The following is a 19573-nucleotide window of genomic DNA, read 5'->3' as shown; positions in this document are numbered from 1 at the left end:
TCCTCCAAGCTCCTCTGGGCCTTTTCACTTTAGAATCCTAGAATTGATCAGGTTGGGAAAGACCTCAGAGATCATCAACTCCACCCTGAGACCCAAACCTGAACCCCAAGCCTTTAAGGTCTGACTCCTCCAAGCTCCTCTGGGCCTTGTCACTTAGGATCCTAGAATCAATCAGGCTGGAAAAGACCTCAGAGATCATCAAATCCAACCTGAGACCCAAATCTAGACCCTCCCAAGGCTTTGGGGTCTGACTCCTCCAAGCCCCTCTGGGCCTTTTCACTTTAGAATCCTAGAATTGATCAGGTTGGGAAAGACCTCAGAGCTCATCAACTCCACCCTGAGACCCAAATCTGGACCCCAAGGCTTTTGGGACTGACTCCTCCAAGCCCCTCTGGGCCTTGTCACTTAGGATCCTAGAATCGAGCAGGTTGGGAAAGACCTCAGAGATCATCAAATCCAACCTGAGACCCAAACCTGAACCCTAAGCCTTTAAGGTCTGACTCCTCCAAGCCCCTCTGGGCCTTGTCACTTTAGAATCATAGAATCAGTCAGGTTGGAAATGACCTCAGAGATCATCAACTCCACCCTGAGACCCAAATCTCAACCCCAAGGCTTTGGGGTCTGACTCCTCCAAGCTCCTCTGGGCCTTGTCACTTAGGATCCTAGAATCAAGCAGGTTGGGAAAGACCTCAGAGATCATCAAGTCCAACCTGAGACCCAAATCTGGACCCTCCCAAGGCTTTGGGGTCTGACTCTTCCAAGCTCCTCTGGGCCTTTTCACTTTAGAATCATTGAATCAATTAGGTTGGGAAAGACCTCAGAGATCATCAACTCCAACCTGAGACCTAAATCTCAACCCCAAGGCTTTGAGGTCTGACTCCTCCAAGCCTCTCTGGGCCTTGTCACTTAGGATCCTAGAATCAAGCAGGTTGGGAAAGACCTCAGAGATCATCAACTCCACCCTGAGACCCAAATCTGAACCCCAAGGCTTTGGGGCCTGACTCCTCCAAGCTCCTCTGGGCCTTTTCACTTTAGAATCCTAGAATTGATCAGGTTGGGAAAGACCTCAGAGCTCATCAACTCCACCCTGAGACCCAAATCTGGACCCCAAGGCTTTGAGGTCTGACTCCTCCAAGCTCCTCTGGGCCTTGTCACTTAGGATCCTAGAATCAATCAGGCTGGAAAAGACCTCAGAGATCATCAAATCTAACCTGAGACCCAAATCTGAACCCCAAGGCTTTGGGGTCTGACTCCTCCAAGACCCTCTGGGCCTTTTCACTTCAGAATCATAGAATCAATCAGGTTGGGAAAGACCTCAGAGATCATCAAATCCAATCTGAGACCCAAACCTGGACCCTATGGCTTTGGGGTCTGACTCTTCCAAGCCCCTCTGGGCCTTGTCACTTTAGAATCATTGAATCAATTAGGTTGGGAAAGACCTCAGAGATCATCAAATCCAACCTGAGACCCAAATCTGAACCCCAAGGCTTTTAAGGTCTGACTCCTCCAAGCCCCTCTGGGCCTTTTCACTTCAGAATCATAGAATCAATCAGGCTGGGAAAGACCTCAGAGATCATCAAATCCACCCTGAGACCCAAATCTCAACCCCAAGCCTTTAAGGTCTGACTCCTCCAAGATTCTCTGGGCCTTTTCACTTCAGAATCATAGAATCAATCAGGTTGGGAAAGACCTCAGAGATCATCAAATCCAACCTGAGACCTAAATCTGGACCCTATGGTTTTGGATGCCTGACTCCTCCAAGCCTCTCCAAGCAGGGGGAGGCTGGGTGCAGGGGAAGGCTGCAGAGGCTGGCTGCAGGGGCTGGCTGCAGGGCTGGCTGCAGGGGGAGGCTGCAGGGCTGGCTGCAGAGCTGGCTGCAGGGGGAGGCTGCAGGGCTGGCTGCAGGGCTGGCTGCAGAGGCTGGCTGCAGGGGGAGGCTGCAGGGCTGGCTGCAGAGGCTGGCTGCAGGGGGAGGCTGCAGGGCTGGCTGCAGAGCTGGCTGCAGGGGGAGGCTGCAGGGCTGGCTGCAGAGCTGGCTGCAGGGGGAGGCTGCAGGGCTGGCTGCAGAGCTGGCTGCAGGGGGAGGCTGCAGGGCTGGCTGCAGAGGCTGGCTGCAATGCTGGCTGCAGGGCTGGCTGCGGCCAGCAGCGTGCAGGGGGCTCGGGGTCAGGCTCCAGCCCAGCCCTGCTGCCCTGCCCTGCCCTGCCCTATCTTTCCTGTTGACACAGCTCAGGGCCATCGGCAGGAGGGCGGAGGGATGGATTCGGCCTCTCCGCGCCCCCCGCCCCGCCCGTACCCCTGCGCTGTCGCCGGCACCGGGGCCGGGATCCCCTTCCCCGGCAGCCGCTGCCCCCCGAACTGCTTGCTGGGGGGCTGGGAAGCAGCTGGGTGAAGCAAACCCACTCGAGGCTGCTCTCGGCACAGCTTCCTGCGAGGGCTTCGCCGCACAGGCAGCTCCGGGAGGCATTTCCGTCCATCCATCCCTCCGTCCGTCCGTCCGGCCCCCTCAGCCCCCAGCTTCCTTTGCCTCTCGGGAGCGAAGGGGAGCCCCGAACCTCCCTCCCTTCGCACCAATCCAGCATCCGCAGCGGGGGGGGGGGGGAGAAGGGGCATGAGGTGGCTTTGACACCACCCCGAGCCCCCCCAGCAGGGTGCTCAGGGCTGGGGGGGGTGCAGGATTGAGCCCTCCCTGCTCCCCCTGTTTCTCGCCCGGCAGGGCAGGGCAGGGCAGGATGGTACCCGGGAGCCTTCTGCGGGCGTCGGGGCTGAGCCTTTGCTGACGACCAGGATTCCTCGAGGGGAGCTGACTCAGCCCAGCCCTTCCTCTCTCCCCGGCGGCAGCCGGGGGTTTCCCAGGTCCACATCCCCTTCCCAGGGAAGTGGGACCTATATATATCCCGCTGGAGCCAGGCCACAACCATTATGGTTGGATTTGGGGAGGGGGGAGGGTCGAGGAGGGTCGGGGGTGTGAGGATTGGAGGTCAGAAGCTGCTCTCAGGAGTGGGCAGAGTGCCCAGGCTTGGGGGGGGGTGGTGGTCCCGGGGTGGGGGCAGAGAGAGCCTGGCCTGCAGGCAGCTCCAGGTGGCTGCAGAGCTGGGGCTGTTCACCCTGGAGCTGAATGATGGCAGAGCTGGGAGCCCAGCTTAGAGCTTTGGTAGAGCTCAGAGGAGCAGTGGTAGCAGAGTGCCTGGCTGCTGGGGAGTCCCTGGGTGTGAGGAGCAGCCCTGCCTGCCCCCCTTCTGAGCTGACACCCCCCAAATCCTCCTCCCTGACCCCCTCAGGCTGCTGGAGAGTCCCTGGGTGTGAGGAGCAGCCCTGCCTGCCCCCCCTCTGAGCTGACACCCCCCAAATCCTCCTCCCTGACCCCCTCAAGCTGCTGGAGAGTATCTGGGTGTGAGGAGCAGCCCTGCCTGCCCCCCCTCTGAGCTGACACCCCCCCAAATCCTCCTCCCTGACCCCCTCAAGGTGCTGGAGAGTCTCTGGGTGTGAGGAGCAGCCCTGCCTGCCCCCCTTCTGAGCTGACATCCCCCAAATCCTCCTCCCTGACCCCCTCAAGGTGCTGGAGAGTCTCTGGGTGTGAGGAGCAGCCCTGCCTGCCCCCCTCTGAACCTGCACCCCTAAATCCTCCTCCCTGACCCCCTTAAGCTGCTGGAGAATCCCTGGGTGTGAGGAGCAGCCCTGCCTGGCCCCTCTGAACCTGCACCCCCCAAATCCTCCTCCCTGACCCCCTCAAGGTGCTGGAGAATCCCTGGGTGTGAGGAGCAGCCCTGCCTGCCCCCACTCTGAGCTGACACCCCCCCAAATTCTCCTCCCTGACCCCCTCAAGCTGCTGGAGAGTCCTGGGTGTGAAAAGCAGCCCTGCCTGCCCCCCCTCTGAGCTGACACCCCCCAAATCCTCCTCCCTCGCCCCCTTGGGCTGCTGGAGAGTCTCTGGGTGTGAGGAGCAGCCCTGCCTGCCCCCCTCTGAGCTGACACCCCCCAAATTCTCCTCCCTGACCCCCTCAAGCTGCTGGAGAATCCCTGGGTGTGAGGAGCAGCCCTGCCTGCCCCCCCTCTGAGCTGACACCCCCCAAATCCTCCTCCCTGACCCCCTCAAGGTGCTGGAGAATCCCTGGGTGTGAGGAGCAGCCCTGCCTGCCCCCCTTCTGAGCTGACACCCCCCAAATCCTCCTCCCTCTCCCCCTTGGGCTTCTGGAGAGTCTCTGGGTGTGAGGAGCAGCCCTGCCTGCCCCCCTTCTGAGCTGACACCCCCCAAATCCTCCTCCCTGACCCCCTCAGCAGCCCAAAGCTGGGGTTTGGGCCAGGGGAGTCCCTCTGCTTCCAATGTCCCCCCCCAAAAGTGGCCTCTTCCCCACCCTGTTCCATCTGGGAGCAGAGAGTTGACTTCCTGCCCTGCCCAGCTCCCAGCCCCCCAATTCCTCCAAACCCCCAGAATTTAAGGGGGACAGAGCTGCTCTCAGCCCCCCTGGGGCACACACAGAGCCAGAGCCCTCTCCCTCCACTCTCCTAGGGAAGGGTGGGAAAGGAATTCCCTTCCCCTCCTCTCCCCCCCCAAGGACTGAAGGGGCATGGAGGGTGGTGGCACCCTGGGGTCCCTCCTGGGGTGCAAAATGGGTCCTCAGAAGCTGCCCTGGATGGGGTGAGAAAAGGTGATCCTGGGGGAAAAGATGGCTGGGGGGGAGGGGAAGGTGGCAGTGGGGGGCTGCTGGCAGTGGGGGGCTGCTGGCAGTGGGGGGCTGCTGGCACCTCCTGGGATGGGCACAGGGGTGGCACAGGGTGGCACAGGGTGGGGACACCCAGTCCCAGCGCCCCAGCACTGAGGCCAGGGGGGGCTTGTGGCATCTGGAGGTGGTGTGTGTGAGGTGGAACCCCCCCCCAGGCTGACCCCCCTGCTCTGAGATCCCCCCCTAAGCACCCTGTGACCCCCCCATTGCTCTGAGATCCCCCCCTAAGCACCAAGCACCCCACTCCCCCCCCCAAATGCCCCAATCCCTGCCCCCCAAATGCCCCAAGAGTCCTCTGCCCAGCCTGGGAAACCTCCCCCCTTGCTCTGAGATCCCTCCTAAGCACCAAGCACCCCAATGCCCCCCCAAAATGCCCCCCAAAATGCCCCAAGCCCCTCTCAAATGCCCAAATACCTCCTCAAAATGCCCCAATGCCCCCCTAAATGACCCAAACCCTCCCAAAATGCCCCAATTTCTGTCCCCCAAATGCCCCAAGATGCATCTGCCCAGCCTGGGCAACCTCCCCCATTGCTCTGAGATCCCTCCTAAGCACCAAGCACCCCAATCCCGCCCCCCAAAAGCCCTAATCCCTGCCCCCCAAATGCCCCAAGAGTCCTCTGCCCAGCCTGGGAACCCTCATCCCTTGCTCTGAGATCTTCCCTAAGCACCAAGCACCCCAATCCCCCCCCAAATGCCCCAATCCCTGTCCCCCCCAAGCCCCAAGAGGCATCTGCCCAGCCCAGGAAACCTCATCCCTTGCTCTGAGATTCTGAGATCTTCCCTAAGCACCAAGCACCCCAATCCTGCCCCCCCAAATGCCCAAATCCTGCCCCAAATGTCCCAATCCCTTCCAAAATGCCCCAATCCCCCCCAAACGCCCTGATCCCCTCCCAAATACCCCAAGTGCCCCCTAAAATGCCCCTAGCCCCCCCCCCAATGCCCCAATCTCCTTCCAAATGCCCCAATCCCTGCCCCCCAATGCCCCAAGCATCTTCTGCCCAGCCTGGGAACCCTCCTCCCTTGCTCTGAGATCTTCCCTAAGCACCAAGGACCCCAATCCTCCCCAAAATGCCCCAATCCTCCTCAAAATGCCTCAATTGCCCCCTAAAATGCCCCTATCCCCCTCCCCCCAATGCCCCAATCCCTCCTCCAATGCCCCAATCCCCTCCCAAATGCCCAATCCCTGCCCCCCAAATGCCCAATCCCCCCTCCCCAAATGCCCCAAACGTCCTCTGCCCAGCCTGGGAACCCTCCTCTCTTGCTCTGAGTTCCCCCCTAAGCACCAAGGACCCCAATCCCTTCTCCCCCCAAATGCCCCAAGAGAGTTCTGCCCAGCCTGGGAAGCCTCCTCCCTTGCTCTGAGCTCCCTCCTAAGCACCAAGGACCCCAGTCCCTGCCCCCCAAATGCCCCAAGAGTCCTCTGGCCAGCCTGGGAACCTTCCTCCCTTGCTCTGAGTTCCCCCCTAAGCACCAAGGACCCCAATCTTCCCCTCCCCCCCCCCCCCCCCCAATGCCCCAAGCGTCCTCTGCACGGCCTGGGAACCTCCTCCCTTGCTCTGAGTTCCCCCCTAAGCTCCAAGGACCCCAATCCCTTCTCCCCCCCAATGCCCCAAGAGTCCTCTGCCCAGCCTGGGAACCCTCCTCCCTTGCTCTGAGTTCCCCCCTAAGCTCCAAGGACCCCAATCCCTTCTCCCCCCCAGTGCCCCAGGAGAGCTCTGCCCAGCCTGGGAACCTCCTCCCTTGCTCTGAGTTCCCCCCTAAGCTCCAAGGACCCCAATCCCTTCTCCCCCCCAGTGCCCCAGGAGAGCTCTGCCCAGCCTGGGAAGCCTCCCCCGGTGGCACCGCGGGCACCGCAGAGCTGCTGACGGGGCAGAGCCGCCCGGAAAGGGCCCCGGGGCCGCGGTTCCCCGGGGCACGGAGGGTCCGGGCTGGGGTTTTGGCCCGGGAGCCGCTGGAGAATTTCGCTGGCCAGAGGCAGTTTTTGCGGTCAGACGCAGCGATTTTGGTTAAAAATTGTTATCTGCAGCCCCCCTCAACCCCCTCCTCCCCCCCTTCCCCTCGGGGTTTTAACCCAAACGCTGACGTTTTCCCAGCTGGTATTTTAAGGGCACGTCTGGCCGGGACCCCCCACCCTGGTTGCCCGTAGGGGGTTGGGGGCCAGGGTCAGGGTGCCCCACGAGCAGAGCTTCCTGCCTGCCCGGGCACAGAGGCACGAGTCTGTGCCCAGAGACCCCTTGGGGACCCTCCAGACCTGGGGGGTGATGCCCAGGCGGGGGGGTTAGGGTGATGCACAGGGAGGAGGGGTAGGGTGATGCCCAGGGAAGGTAGGGGGATGCCCAGGCAGGGAGGGTAGGATGATACCCAGGGAGGGTAGGGTGATGCCCAGGCAGAGAGGGCATGGTGATGCCCAGGCAGGAGGGGCAGGGTGATGCCCGGGCAGGGTAGGTAGGGTGATGCCCAGGCAGGGAGGGCATGGTGATGCCCAGTCAGGGAGGGCAGGGTGATGCCCAGGCAGGGTGGGTAGGGTGATGCCCAGGCAGAGAGGGTAGGGTGATGCCCTGTCAGGGAGGGCAGGGTGATGCCCAGGCAGGGTGGGTAGGGTGATGCCCAGGCAGAGAGGGCATGGTGATGCCCAGTCAGGGTGGGTATGGTGATGCCCAGGCAGGGAGGGTAGGGTGATGCCCAGGCAGGGTGGGTATGGTGATGCCCAGGCAGGGAGGGTAGGGTGATGCCCAGGCAGAGAGGGTAGGGTGATGCCCAGGCAGGGTGGGTATGGTGATGCCCAGTCAGGGAGGGTAGGATGATGCCCAGGCAGGATGGGTAGGGTGGGTGATGCCCAGCAGGACAGACCCCCACTGGGGTCAGCAGCCTGCCCACACCTGCACCCTCAGACCACCCTCCTTGCACCCTGCCAGAGGGCCATGGGAGCTTTCAAAGGCCCTGGGTGGGTGCTCAGCCCTGAGCAGTGCAGGATTTGGCCCCTCAGCAGCCCTGACCCTGTGGGCCCCTGACCCTGCCTGAAATGAAGGGGGGGAGCCCAGAGTGGGGAAGTGAGGGTGAGGAGGAGGAGAGGAAGGCTGACTTGCCCAGTCCTGGCACCCCCAAACAGGGCTCAGCACCCCCTGCCCAGGCTGGGAGGTGCCTGGGAACCTTGGAGCCCTGCTCAGCTGGGGGCTGCTTCACCTCTGGGGGTGGCACCCATCCGAGGCTGGGCACCCCTCAGGGCTATGCACCCACACGGGACTGTGCACCAACCCAAGGCTGAGCACCCATCCAGGGGCCGAGAACCCACTCGGGGCTGAGCATTCCCCAGCCCCCAGTGGCCCTGGGTCCCCTCTACCTCTGCCTGCCCGGGCTCAGAGCCGAGAGCAGGACAGGATCAGGCCCTTCCTGCTTGCCCTTCTGCCGTGTCCCCACTCCCAATGTGTCCCCACTCCACTCTTCCTTGCGTCACCACTCCCACTCTGTCCCCATCCACTCGTGTCCCCACTCCTATTGTGTCCCCACTCCCCCCATGTCCCCACCCACTCGTGTCCCCACTCCCATTGTGTCCCCACTTCCCCCATGTCCTCATCCACTCGTGTCCCCACTCCCACCGTGTCCCCACGCCCCCCGTGTCCCCATCCACTCGTGTCCCCACTCCCACCATGTCCCCACTCGCCTCCTCCCTGTGTCCCCACTGCCCCCGTGTCCTCACTTCCCCCTGGGTCCCCGCTCCCCAGCGTCCATTGCCACACGCAGCTCCCGCTGCCATCCCATCCCATCCCATCCCATCCCACGTTCCTGGACCTTTCCAGGGATTTCTCCACTTTCTGGATTTTTTTTTTCTTACTTTTCCCTTCTGATTTATTTGATTCTCCTCTCCCCCCCTCCCCCATCCCCCTCCCCCCCGATTCATTCTGATTTCTCTTCCCGGGTTTAATTAACTTCCCCTGATTAGCCACATTCACCCTGCCTCCACTCCACCCCCATCCCTTCCCTTCAGCTCCATCCCTTCTCTTCACCTCCATCCCTTCCCTTTATCCCCATCCCTTCCCTTTATCCCCATCCCTTCCCTTCAGCCCCCTCCCTTCTCTTCAGCCCCATCCCTTCCTTTTAGCCCCATCCCTTCCCTTCAGCCCCCTCCCTTCTCTTCAGCCCCATCCCTTCCCTTCACCTCCATCCCTTCCCTTCAGCCCCATCCCTTCCCTTCAGCTCCATCCCTTCCCTTTAGCCCCATTCCTTCCCTTCACCTCCATCCCTTCCCTTCAGCCCCCTCCCTTCTCTTCAGCCCCATCCCTTCCTTTTAGCCCCATCCCTTCCCTTCAGCCCCATCCCTTCCCTTCAGCTCCATCCCTTCCTTTTAGCCCCATCCCTTCCCTTCAGCTCCATCCCTTCCCTTCAGCTCCATCCCTTCCCTTCACCTCCATCCCTTTCCTTTATCCCCATCCCTTCCCTTTATCCCCATCCCTTCCCTTTATCCCCATCCATTCCCTTTATCCCGCGGTTTAACGGGATTTATCCCGCGATGACGTCACGGACGCGGCCCCGCCCCCGCCCTCTAGGCCCCGCCTCCTGCCCCATCGGCCCCGCTCCCTACCGAGCCCCTTCAATCCCCGCCCGCCACCGCCAGGGGGCGGCAGACCCTCCCCTTCCACCCTCCCTCCAGGCGCCGCCTCGCGGCCTCACTTGCCCGGCGGGTGCGCGCTGACGTCGACACGCGCTGACGTCACGGCAGCCCCGCCCCCTGGCGCCCAGCGCGGCGGCCGCAGTCTCCGCCGCAGCGCGCTGCGAGCCGGCGGCAGCGGAGTCTCCGTGGCGCCACCGGCCGGGCCTAGCCGAGACCGGCAGGGCTAAGCCCAGCCAAACCGGAGCGCTCCCGGGCGCCCGCCGTGCTCCCTGTCACCCGGTCCTGCGGGCGGCTGCGGCCCGCTCCGCCGCCGCCACCACCACCGCTGCCACCACCTCTTCAGGATGTCGGTACCGGAGCCCGCCGGCGGCGAGGAGGTGAAGCAGGCCAAGGAGGTGGAGGACGCCGAGAAATACTCCTTCATGGCCACCGTCACCAAGGCCCCCAAGAAGGTACCGGTACCGACGGGGGCCGGCCCGGCTCGGGAGGTGCAGCCCCCGGGTCGGGCAGGGGTGGGGGGCAGCTCGGTTCAGGAGGGGCAGCAGCAGCCCCCGGGTCGGGCAGGGGTGGGGGGCAGCTCGGTTCAGGAGCAGCAGCAGCACCCCCCGGGTCGGGAAGGGGTGGGGGGCAGCTCGGTTCAGGAGGGGCAGCAGCAGCCCCCGGGTCGGGAAGGGGTGGGGGGCAGCTCGGTTCAGGAGGGGCAGCAGCAGCCCCCGGGTCGGGAAGGGGTGGGGGGCAGCTCGGTTCAGGAGGGGCAGCAGCAGCCCCCGGGTCGGGAAGGGGTGGGGGGCAGCTCGGTTCAGGAGGGGCAGCAGCAGCACCCCCCGGGTCGGGCAGGGGTGGGGGGCAGCTCGGTTCAGGAGGGGCAGCAGCAGCAGCCCCCGGGTCGGGAAGGGGTGGGGGGCAGCTCGGCTCAGGGGCAGCAGCAGCAGCAGCCCCCGGGTCGGGAGGGCTCGGCACTGGGTGGGCTGCTGGGAAAGGCGGAACTGGTCCGGCTGGGGGTGGCTGGCAGCCGGGGGGGGCTGTTCCCATTCAGCCGAGGAGAGGGAAATGCGCTCCGGGCTTGGCGGAGCTCGGCACCGGCGAGGGTGGGAGGCTGGCCCGGGTCTGGGAGCGGCGGCTTGCGGGCAGGGCCGGGGGTGCCCGGCGGGCGATGCTGGCCCCGTTCGGGGTGGGATTGGGAGGGGTCCGCAGGGGGATGCGGCCCTGGCCCCGCTGCGAGGGAAGGCAGACTGCTGCCCATGGCCCTGCTCGGGGTGGGCAGCAGGGCAGAGGGAGGCTTGGCACTGCCACGGGGGTGCCTGGGGCTCAGGGCGGCCCCGCAGAAGGCGAAGGCAGGCGGCAGGGAGCCTGAGCACCGCGGTGGATGCTCCGTGCGCGGAGCTGACAGCACCTTGCAGTGGGACAGGAGCGAGCAGCCTGAGCCGGCTGCAGGCGCCCAGCGATCCTGCAGCAGATCGATCGCTCCGAAGGGCAGCAGGAGGAATTCTGGGGGTGCTGAAGCTCTCTTTGGGGGGCGAGCTGTGGGAGATGTGCGTGAGAGAGCATGCTTGGACCTGGGGAGCGGGGGGTGGGGAGAAGCTGCCAGAGCAGCCCCCGCCGCTGAGCTCTTCTCCTGAGTCACCTCTTTACCCTTTCCTCCTTGAAGGCCTTCCCGCAGGAGCTCTTGGAGCCCTCCTGGTGCTGCTGCTGCCTGTGCTGCAGGCTCTGCCCCCATAGCCCTTAGGGGGGACGGAGGGGTCCCGGGCGGGCAAGCCCTGGCCGCGCCCCCGGGGCACGGCACAGGACCTCCGCTGGCCCTGGGCGCCTGGCTTGGGGATGGATGAGGGCAGAGGGTCCTGAGCTCCCGGCTCGGGCTGCACCTGCTGGGCTTGGGAACGTGCTGCTGAGCTCCAGGGGCTGGCAGTGGGGAGTGGGTTTGTGCCTGGGGGGTCCTGGCCGCGGGGCTGCGTTTGTGCCTGGGGGTCCTGGCAGCTGAGGCTGGGTCTGTGCTGGGGGTCCTGGCCGCGGGGACTGGGTCTGTGCTGGGGGTCCCGGCGGCAGGGGCTGGCTGTGTGCTGGGGGTCCCGGCGGCGGGGGCTGGGTCTGTGCCTGGGGGTCCCGGCCGCGGGGGCTGGGTCTGTGCTGGGGGTCCTGGCCGCGGGGAGTGGGTTTGTGCTTGGGGGTCCCGGCGGCGGGGGCTGGGTCTGTGCTGGGGGTCCCGGCCGCGGGGGCTGGGTCTGTGCTGGGGGTCCCGGCGGCAGGGGCTGGCTGTGTGCTGGGGGTCCCGGCGGCGGGGGCTGGGTCTGTGCCTGGGGGTCCCGGCCGCGGGGGCTGGGTCTGTGCCTGGGGGTCCCGGCCGCGGGGGCTGGGTCTGTGCTGGGGGTCCCGGCCGCGGGGGCTGGGTCTGTGCTGGGGGTCTCGGCAGTGGGGAGTGGCTCTGTGCCTGGGGGTCCCGGCGGCGGGGGCTGGGTCTGTGCCTGGGGGTCCCGGCGGCAGGGGCTGGGTCTGTGCTGGGGGTCCTGGCAGTGGGGAGTGGGTTTGTTCCTGGGGGTCCCGGCGGCGGGGGCTGGGTCTGTGCTGGGGGTCCTGGCAGTGGGGAGTGGGTTTGTTCCTGGGGGTCCTGCCCGCGGGGGCTGGCTCTGTGCCTGGGGTCCCGGCAGCCGCGGGGCTGGGTCTGTGCTGGGGGTCCCGGCCGCGGGGCTGGGTCTGTGCCTGGGGGTCCCGGCGGCGGGTGCTGGGTCTGTGCTGGGGGTCTCGGCAGTGGGGAGTGGCTCTGTGCCTGGGGGTCCCGGCGGCGGGGGCTGGGTCTGTGCCTGGGGGTCCTGGCAGTGGGGAGTGGGTTTGTTCCTGGGGGTCCCGGCGGCGGGGGCTGGGTCTGTGCCTGGGGGTCCTGGCAGTGGGGAGTGGGTCTGTGCTGGGGGTCCCGGCCGCGGGGGCTGGGTCTGTGCCTGGGGGTCCCGGCGGCAGGGTCTGGGTCTGTGCTGGGGGTCCTGGCAGTGGGGAGTGGCTCTGTGCCTGGGGGTCCCGGCCGCGGGGCTGGCTCCGGAGCTGCCGCCGGAGCTTCCCTCCCTGCTGTGCTGAAGGTTTCGTTCGCCTCGGGGCTGCCTCGGTGCTGGGAGCCCAGGCAGGGCGGTGCGGTACGTGGGGACCTTCTCCTCCTCTCCCCCTCTGGAGGAACATCTCTGCTCCCTGCCCTGCCCCGGGGTGGGCTTAGGGGAGTGTCTGACCCTCTCGGAGGGGCTGCTGGCAGTCGGCATCCCTCCTTGCTCTGGAGGGGGCTGGAGGCTCTCCCTGTGCCCTGACCCTGTTTATCTGGGCTGTGGACATAGCCTGGAGGAAGCAGCAGAGGAATGTGGAGCTGGGACCTGCCTCTTCCAGATCAGCCTTGGAGATTGTTTTCACCTTCCCCTTACCATCCTCTGCCTCATAGCTGGGGGCTGACAGCGTGGGGCCACAGCTGGCTGGGGGGGTGGACAGCAAACTGCTAAGCCTGAAGTGTCCTTTGGGGCCAAAATGTGCACCCTAAGGACAAATGGGATGTGTGTGTGTGTGCAGGGAGGGGGGCAAGCCATCAATCCATCCTGCATCTGCCTCAGGCCAAGCCCAGGCACAAATCCAGGCTGGGTGCAGAGTGGGTTGGGAGCAGTCCTGAAGGAAAAAAGCCTTGGGGGAGTTGGGTGCTGAGCAGCTCCTCAGGAGCCAGCAGTGACCTCCTGCAGCCCAAAGGCAGCTGTGTGCTGGGCTGCAGGGCAGCAGAGGAGATCCTGCCCCTGGGCTCTGCTCAGACCTCCCCTCCAATCCTGCCTCCAGCTCTGCTGTCCCCAGCATAAAAGGGACATGGGAGTGTTGGAGTGAGCCCAGAGGAGGTGAATCGAGGTCCAGAGCAGCTCTGCTGTGGAAGCCAGGCTGTGAGGGAGCTGGGGGTGTGCAGCCTGGAGAGGAGAAGGCTCCAGGGGGACCTCAGAGCTGCTGCCAGGAGCTGAAGGGATCCTGCAGGAAGGCTGCAGAGAGACTTCTGCTGAAGGGGAATGGAGCCAGGCCCAGGGGGAAGGGTTTGGGGCTGAGGCAGAGCAGGGCTGAGGCAGAGCAGGGCGAGAGCGGAGCTGAGGCAGAGCAGGGCTGAGGCAGAGCAGGGTTAGAGCAGGGCCAGAGCAGGGCCAGAGCAGGGCTGAGGCAGAGCAGGGTTAGAGCAGGGCCAGAGCAGGGCTGAGGCAGAGCAGGGCCAGAGCGGGGCTGAGGCAGAGCAGGGCTGAGGCAGAGCAGGGCCAGAGCGGGGCTGAGGCAGAGCAGGGCCAGAGCGGGGCTGAGGCAGAGCAGGGTTAGAGCAGGGCCAGAGCAGGGCTGAGGCAGAGCAGGGCTGAGGCAGAGCAGGGCTGAGGCAGAGCAGGGCTGAGGCAGAGCAGGGCCAGAGCAGGGCTGAGGCAGAGCAGGGCCAGAGCAAGGCTGAGGCAGAGCAGGGCCAGAGCAAGGCTGAGGCAGAGCAGGGCCAGAGCAGGGCTGAGGCAGAGCAGGGCCAGAGCAAGGCTGAGGCAGAGCAGGGCCAGAGCAAGGCTGAGGCAGAGCAGGGCCAGAGCAGGGCTGAGGCAGAGCAGGGCCAGAGCAAGGCTGAGGCAGAGCAGGGCCAGAGCAAGGCTGAGGCAGAGCAGGGCCAGAGCAAGGCTGAGGCAGAGCAGGGCTGAGGCAGGGCCGAGGCAGAGCAGGGCCGAGGCAGAGCAGGGCCGAGGCAGAGCAGGGCCGAGGCAGAGCAGGGCCGAGGCAGAGCAGGGCCAGAGCAAGGCTGAGGCAGAGCAGGGCCAGAGCGGAGCTGAGGCAGAGCAGGGCTGAGGCAGAGCAGGGCTGAGGCAGAGCAGGGCCAGAGCGAGGCTGAGGCAGAGCAGGGCCAGAGCGAGGCTGAGGCAGAGCAGGGCCAGAGCAGAGCTGAGGCAGAGCAGGGCCAGAGCAGAGCTGAGGCAGAGCAGGGCCAGAGCGAGGCTGAGGCAGAGCAGGGCCAGAGCGGGGCTGGGGCAGAGCAGGGCCAGAGCGGGGCTGAGGCAGAGCAGGGCCAGAGCAGAGCTGGGGCAGAGCAGGGCCAGAGCAGGGCTGAGGCAGAGCAGGGCCAGAGCAGGGCTGAGGCAGAGCAGGGCCAGAGCAGAGCTGAGGCAGAGCAGGGCCAGAGCGGGGCTGAGGCAGAGCAGGGCCAGAGCAGGGCTGAGGCAGAGCAGGGCCAGAGCAGAGCTGAGGCAGAGCAGGGCCAGAGCAGAGCTGAGGCAGAGCAGGGCCAGAGCGGGGCTGGGGCAGAGCAGGGCCAGAGTGGGGCTGGGGCAGAGCAGGGCCAGAGCGGGGCTGGGGCAGAGCAGGGCTGAGGCAGAGCAGGGCTGAGGCAGAGCAGGGCCAGAGCGGGGCTGAGGCAGAGCAGGGCCAGAGCAGGGCTGAGGCAGAGCAGGGCCAGAGCAGAGCTGGGGCAGAGCAGGGCCAGAGCGGGGCTGGGGCAGAGCAGGGCCAGAGCGGGGCTGGGGCAGAGCAGGGCCAGAGCAGAGCTGAGGCAGAGCAGGGCCAGAGCGGGGCTGGGGCAGAGCAGGGCCAGAGCGGGGCTGGGGCAGAGCAGGGCCAGAGCGGGGCTGAGGCAGAGCAGGGCCAGAGCGGGGCTGAGGCAGAGCAGGGTTAGAGCAGGGCCAGAGCGGGGCTGAGGCAGAGCAGGGCCAGAGCAGGGCTGAGGCAGAGCAGGGCCAGAGCGGGGCTGGGGCAGAGCAGGGCCAGAGCGGAGCTGAGGCAGAAGTCCTTGGGTGTGAGGCTGCTGCTGAGGCCCTGGGGCAGGCTGCTCAGCAGAGGCTGCCTGGGGCTGGTGTCTCACCAGCAGTTCCCTGCTGCCCGGCAGCCTCCCCAGCCCCTGCTGCCTGAGTGGGGGCTGTGAGGCTGCCCAGAGCCACTCCTGCCGCTGGAGTCTGAGGGCAGCAGCAGGCAGTGACATCCTGGGCCTCAAAGGTGGCTGAGGTGAAGGCTCAGGACGCTTCAGGGCTGCTCTTCCCCTCGCCTGGCTGCTGCCCGCTGGCAGCGCTGGGTCACCGCCCGGGCGCCGGCAGAGGGGCGAAGGGGGGAGGGTGGCAGTGTTGCCCTCCTGGGAGAGGCTGTTGGATGCCCCAGGCTCAGATGCCTTTGAAGCAGGAGAGCAGGGAAACCATTCAGCCCACCCTCTGCCTCAGTGGGAGTCAGAGCAGCTCCTGTGCTGGCTGCTGCCAGAGCTCTCAGCGTGGGCAGAGGTCGGCGAAGAGGATGCTTGGGGGAGAGGATTTCCCAGCCTGGAGGTAGGGCAGCTCCTGGCCTGCTGCTGAGGCAGCTCCTTCCCTGGGTGCTCAGGCTCCTTGAAGTCTGCCAGGGAATCAGAGAGGCTGAGGTTGGCAGAGACCTTTGAGATCATCAAGCCCAGCACTCAGCCAGAGCTCACAGCCTCACTGCCACTGAAGCCACAGCCCTCAGCCCCACATCCAGGTGGCCTCCAGGCATGGGGACTCCAACCACCCCCCTGGGCAGCCTGTCCCAGTGCCTGGCAACCCTTGCTGGGAAGCAATTTCCCCTCCTGTCCAACCTGAACCCTCCCCTGGCACAACTTGAGGCTGTGCATTGTGGATGCAGTTGGCACGAGGGAGATGGGAGAGGAGGGAGGGAAGGGAAGGGAAGGTGGCCAAGCTTCCTCTCCTCTCTGTGACCTGCCCTGAAGAGCTTTTCAAAGAGGAGCCTCCACTTGTGCTGGCACTCAGGGGAAGTGGCAGTGTGCAGTGGGAGGGCTGCCAGCATCCTGTGCCCGGCTTGGAGCCGGGGAAGCATCTCTGGAGGCACAGTGGCCTGGCAGGGGGCAGGGGGAGAGGACGTTGGTGTCCTGCCGTTGGGAGCAGCCAGCCCCGGGGGAGCGCTGACAGCTTTGCTTCCTCTCTTGTCAGTGGCTTGTTGGAGGTGGCAGAAGGGAAACAGCTGGAGGTGAGAGATGGAAATGGGGGGGAGGGACTTCTGACAAAGGCTTGTGGGGGGCAGGAGGAGAGGGGATGGATGGATGGAAGCTGGCAGAGGGGAGAGTGAGAGTGGAGATGAGGAAGAAAGTGTTGGCAGGGAGGCTGGGGAGAGCCTGGCACAGGCTGCCCAGGGAGGTCCTGGCTGCCTTCTCCCTGGAGGTGTTCAGGACCAGGCTGGATGAGGCCTGGAGCAAGCTCTGCTGGGGGGGAGGTGTCCCTGCCCCTGGCAGGGGCTTGGAGCTGGCCGAGCTTTGAGCTCCCTTCCAACCCAACCCAGCCCCATGCTGTGGATCTCTGATTGCTGGAGTTAAGCAGCGGCTGCTGGGATCCAGGGGCACGGAGCTGAGGCTGAATGCTTCCCCCCCAGGAGCTGAGGGTGCCTGGCTCCTTTCTGCCTGCAGTGTGGGGCAGGCTTGGGCTGGCAGCTGTGCTCCAGGGCAGGCAGCTCTGGGCTGGGGGTGGGGATGGGGCCGAGGGGGAGCGGTGCTGAGCTGCCTGCCTGGTGCTCGCCCAGGGGTGGGATTGGAAGCTCCCCCCTCCAGGGCTTGTGTGGTGTGCCTGTGGGGGTGATGGATGGCAGAGCTCAAGGGCAGGTTGTGCTCCTCCAGAGCCTCATGAGTCAGCCCTGCTGTGTCTGGGCCTCTGCTCCCCTGCCTCCCTGGACACCCTGCTGCCCTTGCCAGCAGCGGCTGCCCCGAGCCCTGCCGGTCTTAGAGCTGGGGGTGCCCTCAGGCAGCTGGCACAGAGCACCTGGAGGGGAGGGGAGGTTGGCAAGTGCTGTCCCTGTCCCTCACTTCACCTGGGTGGGGATGGCTGCCTGGGGGGCTCCTGAGTGCCAGCAGACAGACAGACAGACGCTGCAGACAGATCTGCTTACTCATGCAGCAGGGCTGGAGCCTGCCGGGGGCTTAAAGCCTCCAATCTGCTTGAGGGGGGTGGTGGTGCTGAGCTGCACAGCACCTCTGTGCCCCCAAAAGGCTGCCAGGGCTGGGGCTGGCCTGTCTGGGGTGGTGCTGAGCCCCTGCAGGGGCTGGCAGTGCAGGGCCCCCCCCCCCCCGGGAGGCTGTGCCAGGGGAGCGCCGATGCCCGGCGCTGCAGTGGGGCAGAGCCTGAGCTGGCTGCAGGGGGGAGAGGGGGACAGAGCCCCCAGGGAGCTGCTGGCCTCCTGGGGAGGGCCTTCTGCAGGCCCTCACTGCTGCTGCTTTGGGCAGGGGCCTGCAGAGCTGCTCCCCAGCTGCCCCTGTGGGCTTGGAGCTTGCTGCAGTTTGCTGCTCCCCTGCCCCCCTGCAGCCCCTTCCTGGGTTGGGGGTTTTCTGCCCCATTTTCTCAGTCCCACAGAACCCCAACCTGCTGGGAGGGGTTGGGAAGGACCTCTGGAGCTCACCCAGTCCAACCCTCCCCACCCCCTGCTCCAGCAAGGGCACCCCCAGCAGCTTGCCCAGGGGCACAGTGGCCGAGGGGGGTTGGGAGCTCTCCCTCCCAAGGTTGGACTTGATGAGCTCCGAGGCCTCTTCCACCCTGTGAGAAGGAGACTCCACAACCCCTGTGGGCAGCCTGCTCCAGGCCTCCAGCACCCTCACAAGAAGTTCTTTCCCCCCCCTGAAGTCATCTTGGGTCCAGGCTGGGTGTTCATCAACCACCTTCCCTCTTGGCCTGCTGGGGGGCTGAGGCTGCCCTTCTTTGTCCTGAGGGAGCCTCTGGAGCTGCTCCTTCTTCCTCTTCCTTTCCTCTCCTCCCTTTGCCTGGCTGCTCCTAAATCCTCCTCTGCCTCTGTGCCCTCGGGCAGGGCAGTGGCCACCACCTCCCCCCCCCGCAGTGTGCTCCACTTCTTTGGCTTCCCTGCCCCAATCCTCTGCTCCTTTGCCTGCTGTCTCCCTCCCCTCACTGCACATTCTCCTCCTCCCTGGCCTTGGACCAGGTGAAGGCTCTCATCCTGCCCTCTGTGGACCACTTGGAAGGTGGGGCTGGGCTTCCTTGGGGCTGCAGGAGGACCCCAATCGGTGAACACCTTGCTGTGGGGAGCCAGGCAAGGGCTGAGCTGCTCCCATCCTGCCCTGGAGGTGGTGTCCTGGGTGCTGGCAGCCCCCTGGTGGGGCTGTGGGCAGTGGCAGAGCTGTGATTGTCCCTGCTGCAAGTCACTCTGGGGCCTTCTCATCACTTATGGGGGGCTCTCACTGCTGTCCCAGGAGGAGACAGCCCCTTGGGGGTCCCTGGCCCTGCCCCTTGGGGTCCCCAGCCCTGGCCCTGCCCTGCCTTGCCCTTGGGGACCCCCAGTCCTGCCCCTGGGGTCCCCAGCCCTGGCCCTGCCCCTTGGGGGTCCCCAGCCCAGCTCTGGCCCTGCCCTTGGGGGTCCCCAGCCCAGCTCTGGCCCTGGCCCTGCCCCTTGGGGTCCCCAGCTCTGGCCCTGGCCCTGCCCTTGGGGGTCCCCAGCCCTGCCCCTGGGGTCCCCAGCCCTGGCCCTGTCCTTGGGGACCCCCCAGTCCTGCCCCTGGGGTCCCCAGCCCTGGCCCTGCCCCTTGGGGGTCCCCAGCCCAGCTCTGGCCCTGCCCTTGGGGGTCCCCAGCCCAGCTCTGGCCCTGGCCCTGCCCCTTGGGGTCCCCAGCTCTGGCCCTGGCCCTGCCCTTGGGGTCCCCAGCCCAGCCCTGGCCTGCCCTGGGGGTCCTGGCCCTGCCCCTGGGGACCCCTGCCCTGAGGACCCCAGCCCAGCCCTCCTCCAAGGCCAGAAGATGCTTAAGGAAGCTCTGGAGCTGGCAAGCAGGGAGAGAGGAGAGTGTTGAGGGGCTGAGGGACCCCAAGCACCTTCAGAGCCCCCTGGCCCTGTGGTTTTTGTGCCTCTGTTGTCCTCCTGCTGCAGCCCCCTGGGGTGGGTTGGCTTTGCCCACGGGGGAGGGCTTGGACCCTGCCTCTTCCCTGCAGGCTGCAGCAGCACCTCCTGCCCCCTGTGGGGGCTGGGGGTGTTGGGGCACCCACCTGAGCAGTGCTGCTTCTCCTGCCAGCCCCTCAGTGCTGGGGGGCAGCCTCCTTGCCCCCTGAGCAGCCAGGGCTGGAGCAGGGGGAGGCTGCTGGCAGCAGCAGCCAGCAGCTCCTCCCTGTTTCCTCCAGGCCTTGCCCAGGCTGAGCTGATCCCCAGCCCACCACAATACTTTCTTTGGGACCTGCAGAGTTTTCCCAGCTCCTGCAGGGGTTGGAGCCTGCTTGAGGCCCTTGGAAAGCAGCTTGGGCAGGGCCAGGCTGGGGTGGAGGCCTCTGGGGTCTGTGCAGTGCTTGGCAGGGGA

At 65.8% G+C, this 19573-nt stretch overlaps 1 protein-coding gene across 2 annotated transcripts in view; it reads left to right on the top strand.

Annotated features, from left to right (window-relative positions):
- The first annotated feature begins 9486 nt into the window (after positions 1 to 9486).
- Positions 9487 to 19573, top strand: part of AHCYL1 (adenosylhomocysteinase like 1) — a 60186-nt gene continuing 50099 nt past the window's right edge. The window contains exon 1 of one of the 2 annotated variants that reach the window (XM_068164726.1): positions 9487 to 9785. In XM_068164726.1, the coding sequence (XP_068020827.1) occupies positions 9678 to 9785 (108 nt within the window). In that variant the 5' untranslated portion in view covers positions 9487 to 9677. Of the gene's footprint in view, positions 9786 to 15958; positions 16267 to 19573 lie in introns of those variants that run through there. The other variant, XM_068164725.1, reaches the window with a different exon arrangement.

Source organism: Melanerpes formicivorus, unplaced genomic scaffold (genome assembly GCF_026170545.1).
Source record: "Melanerpes formicivorus ecotype bairdi unplaced genomic scaffold, bMelFor1.0.p_v2 SCAF_82, whole genome shotgun sequence".
NCBI lineage: Eukaryota > Metazoa > Chordata > Aves > Piciformes > Picidae > Melanerpes > Melanerpes formicivorus.
This window is presented reverse-complemented; position numbering and strand designations above follow the sequence as displayed.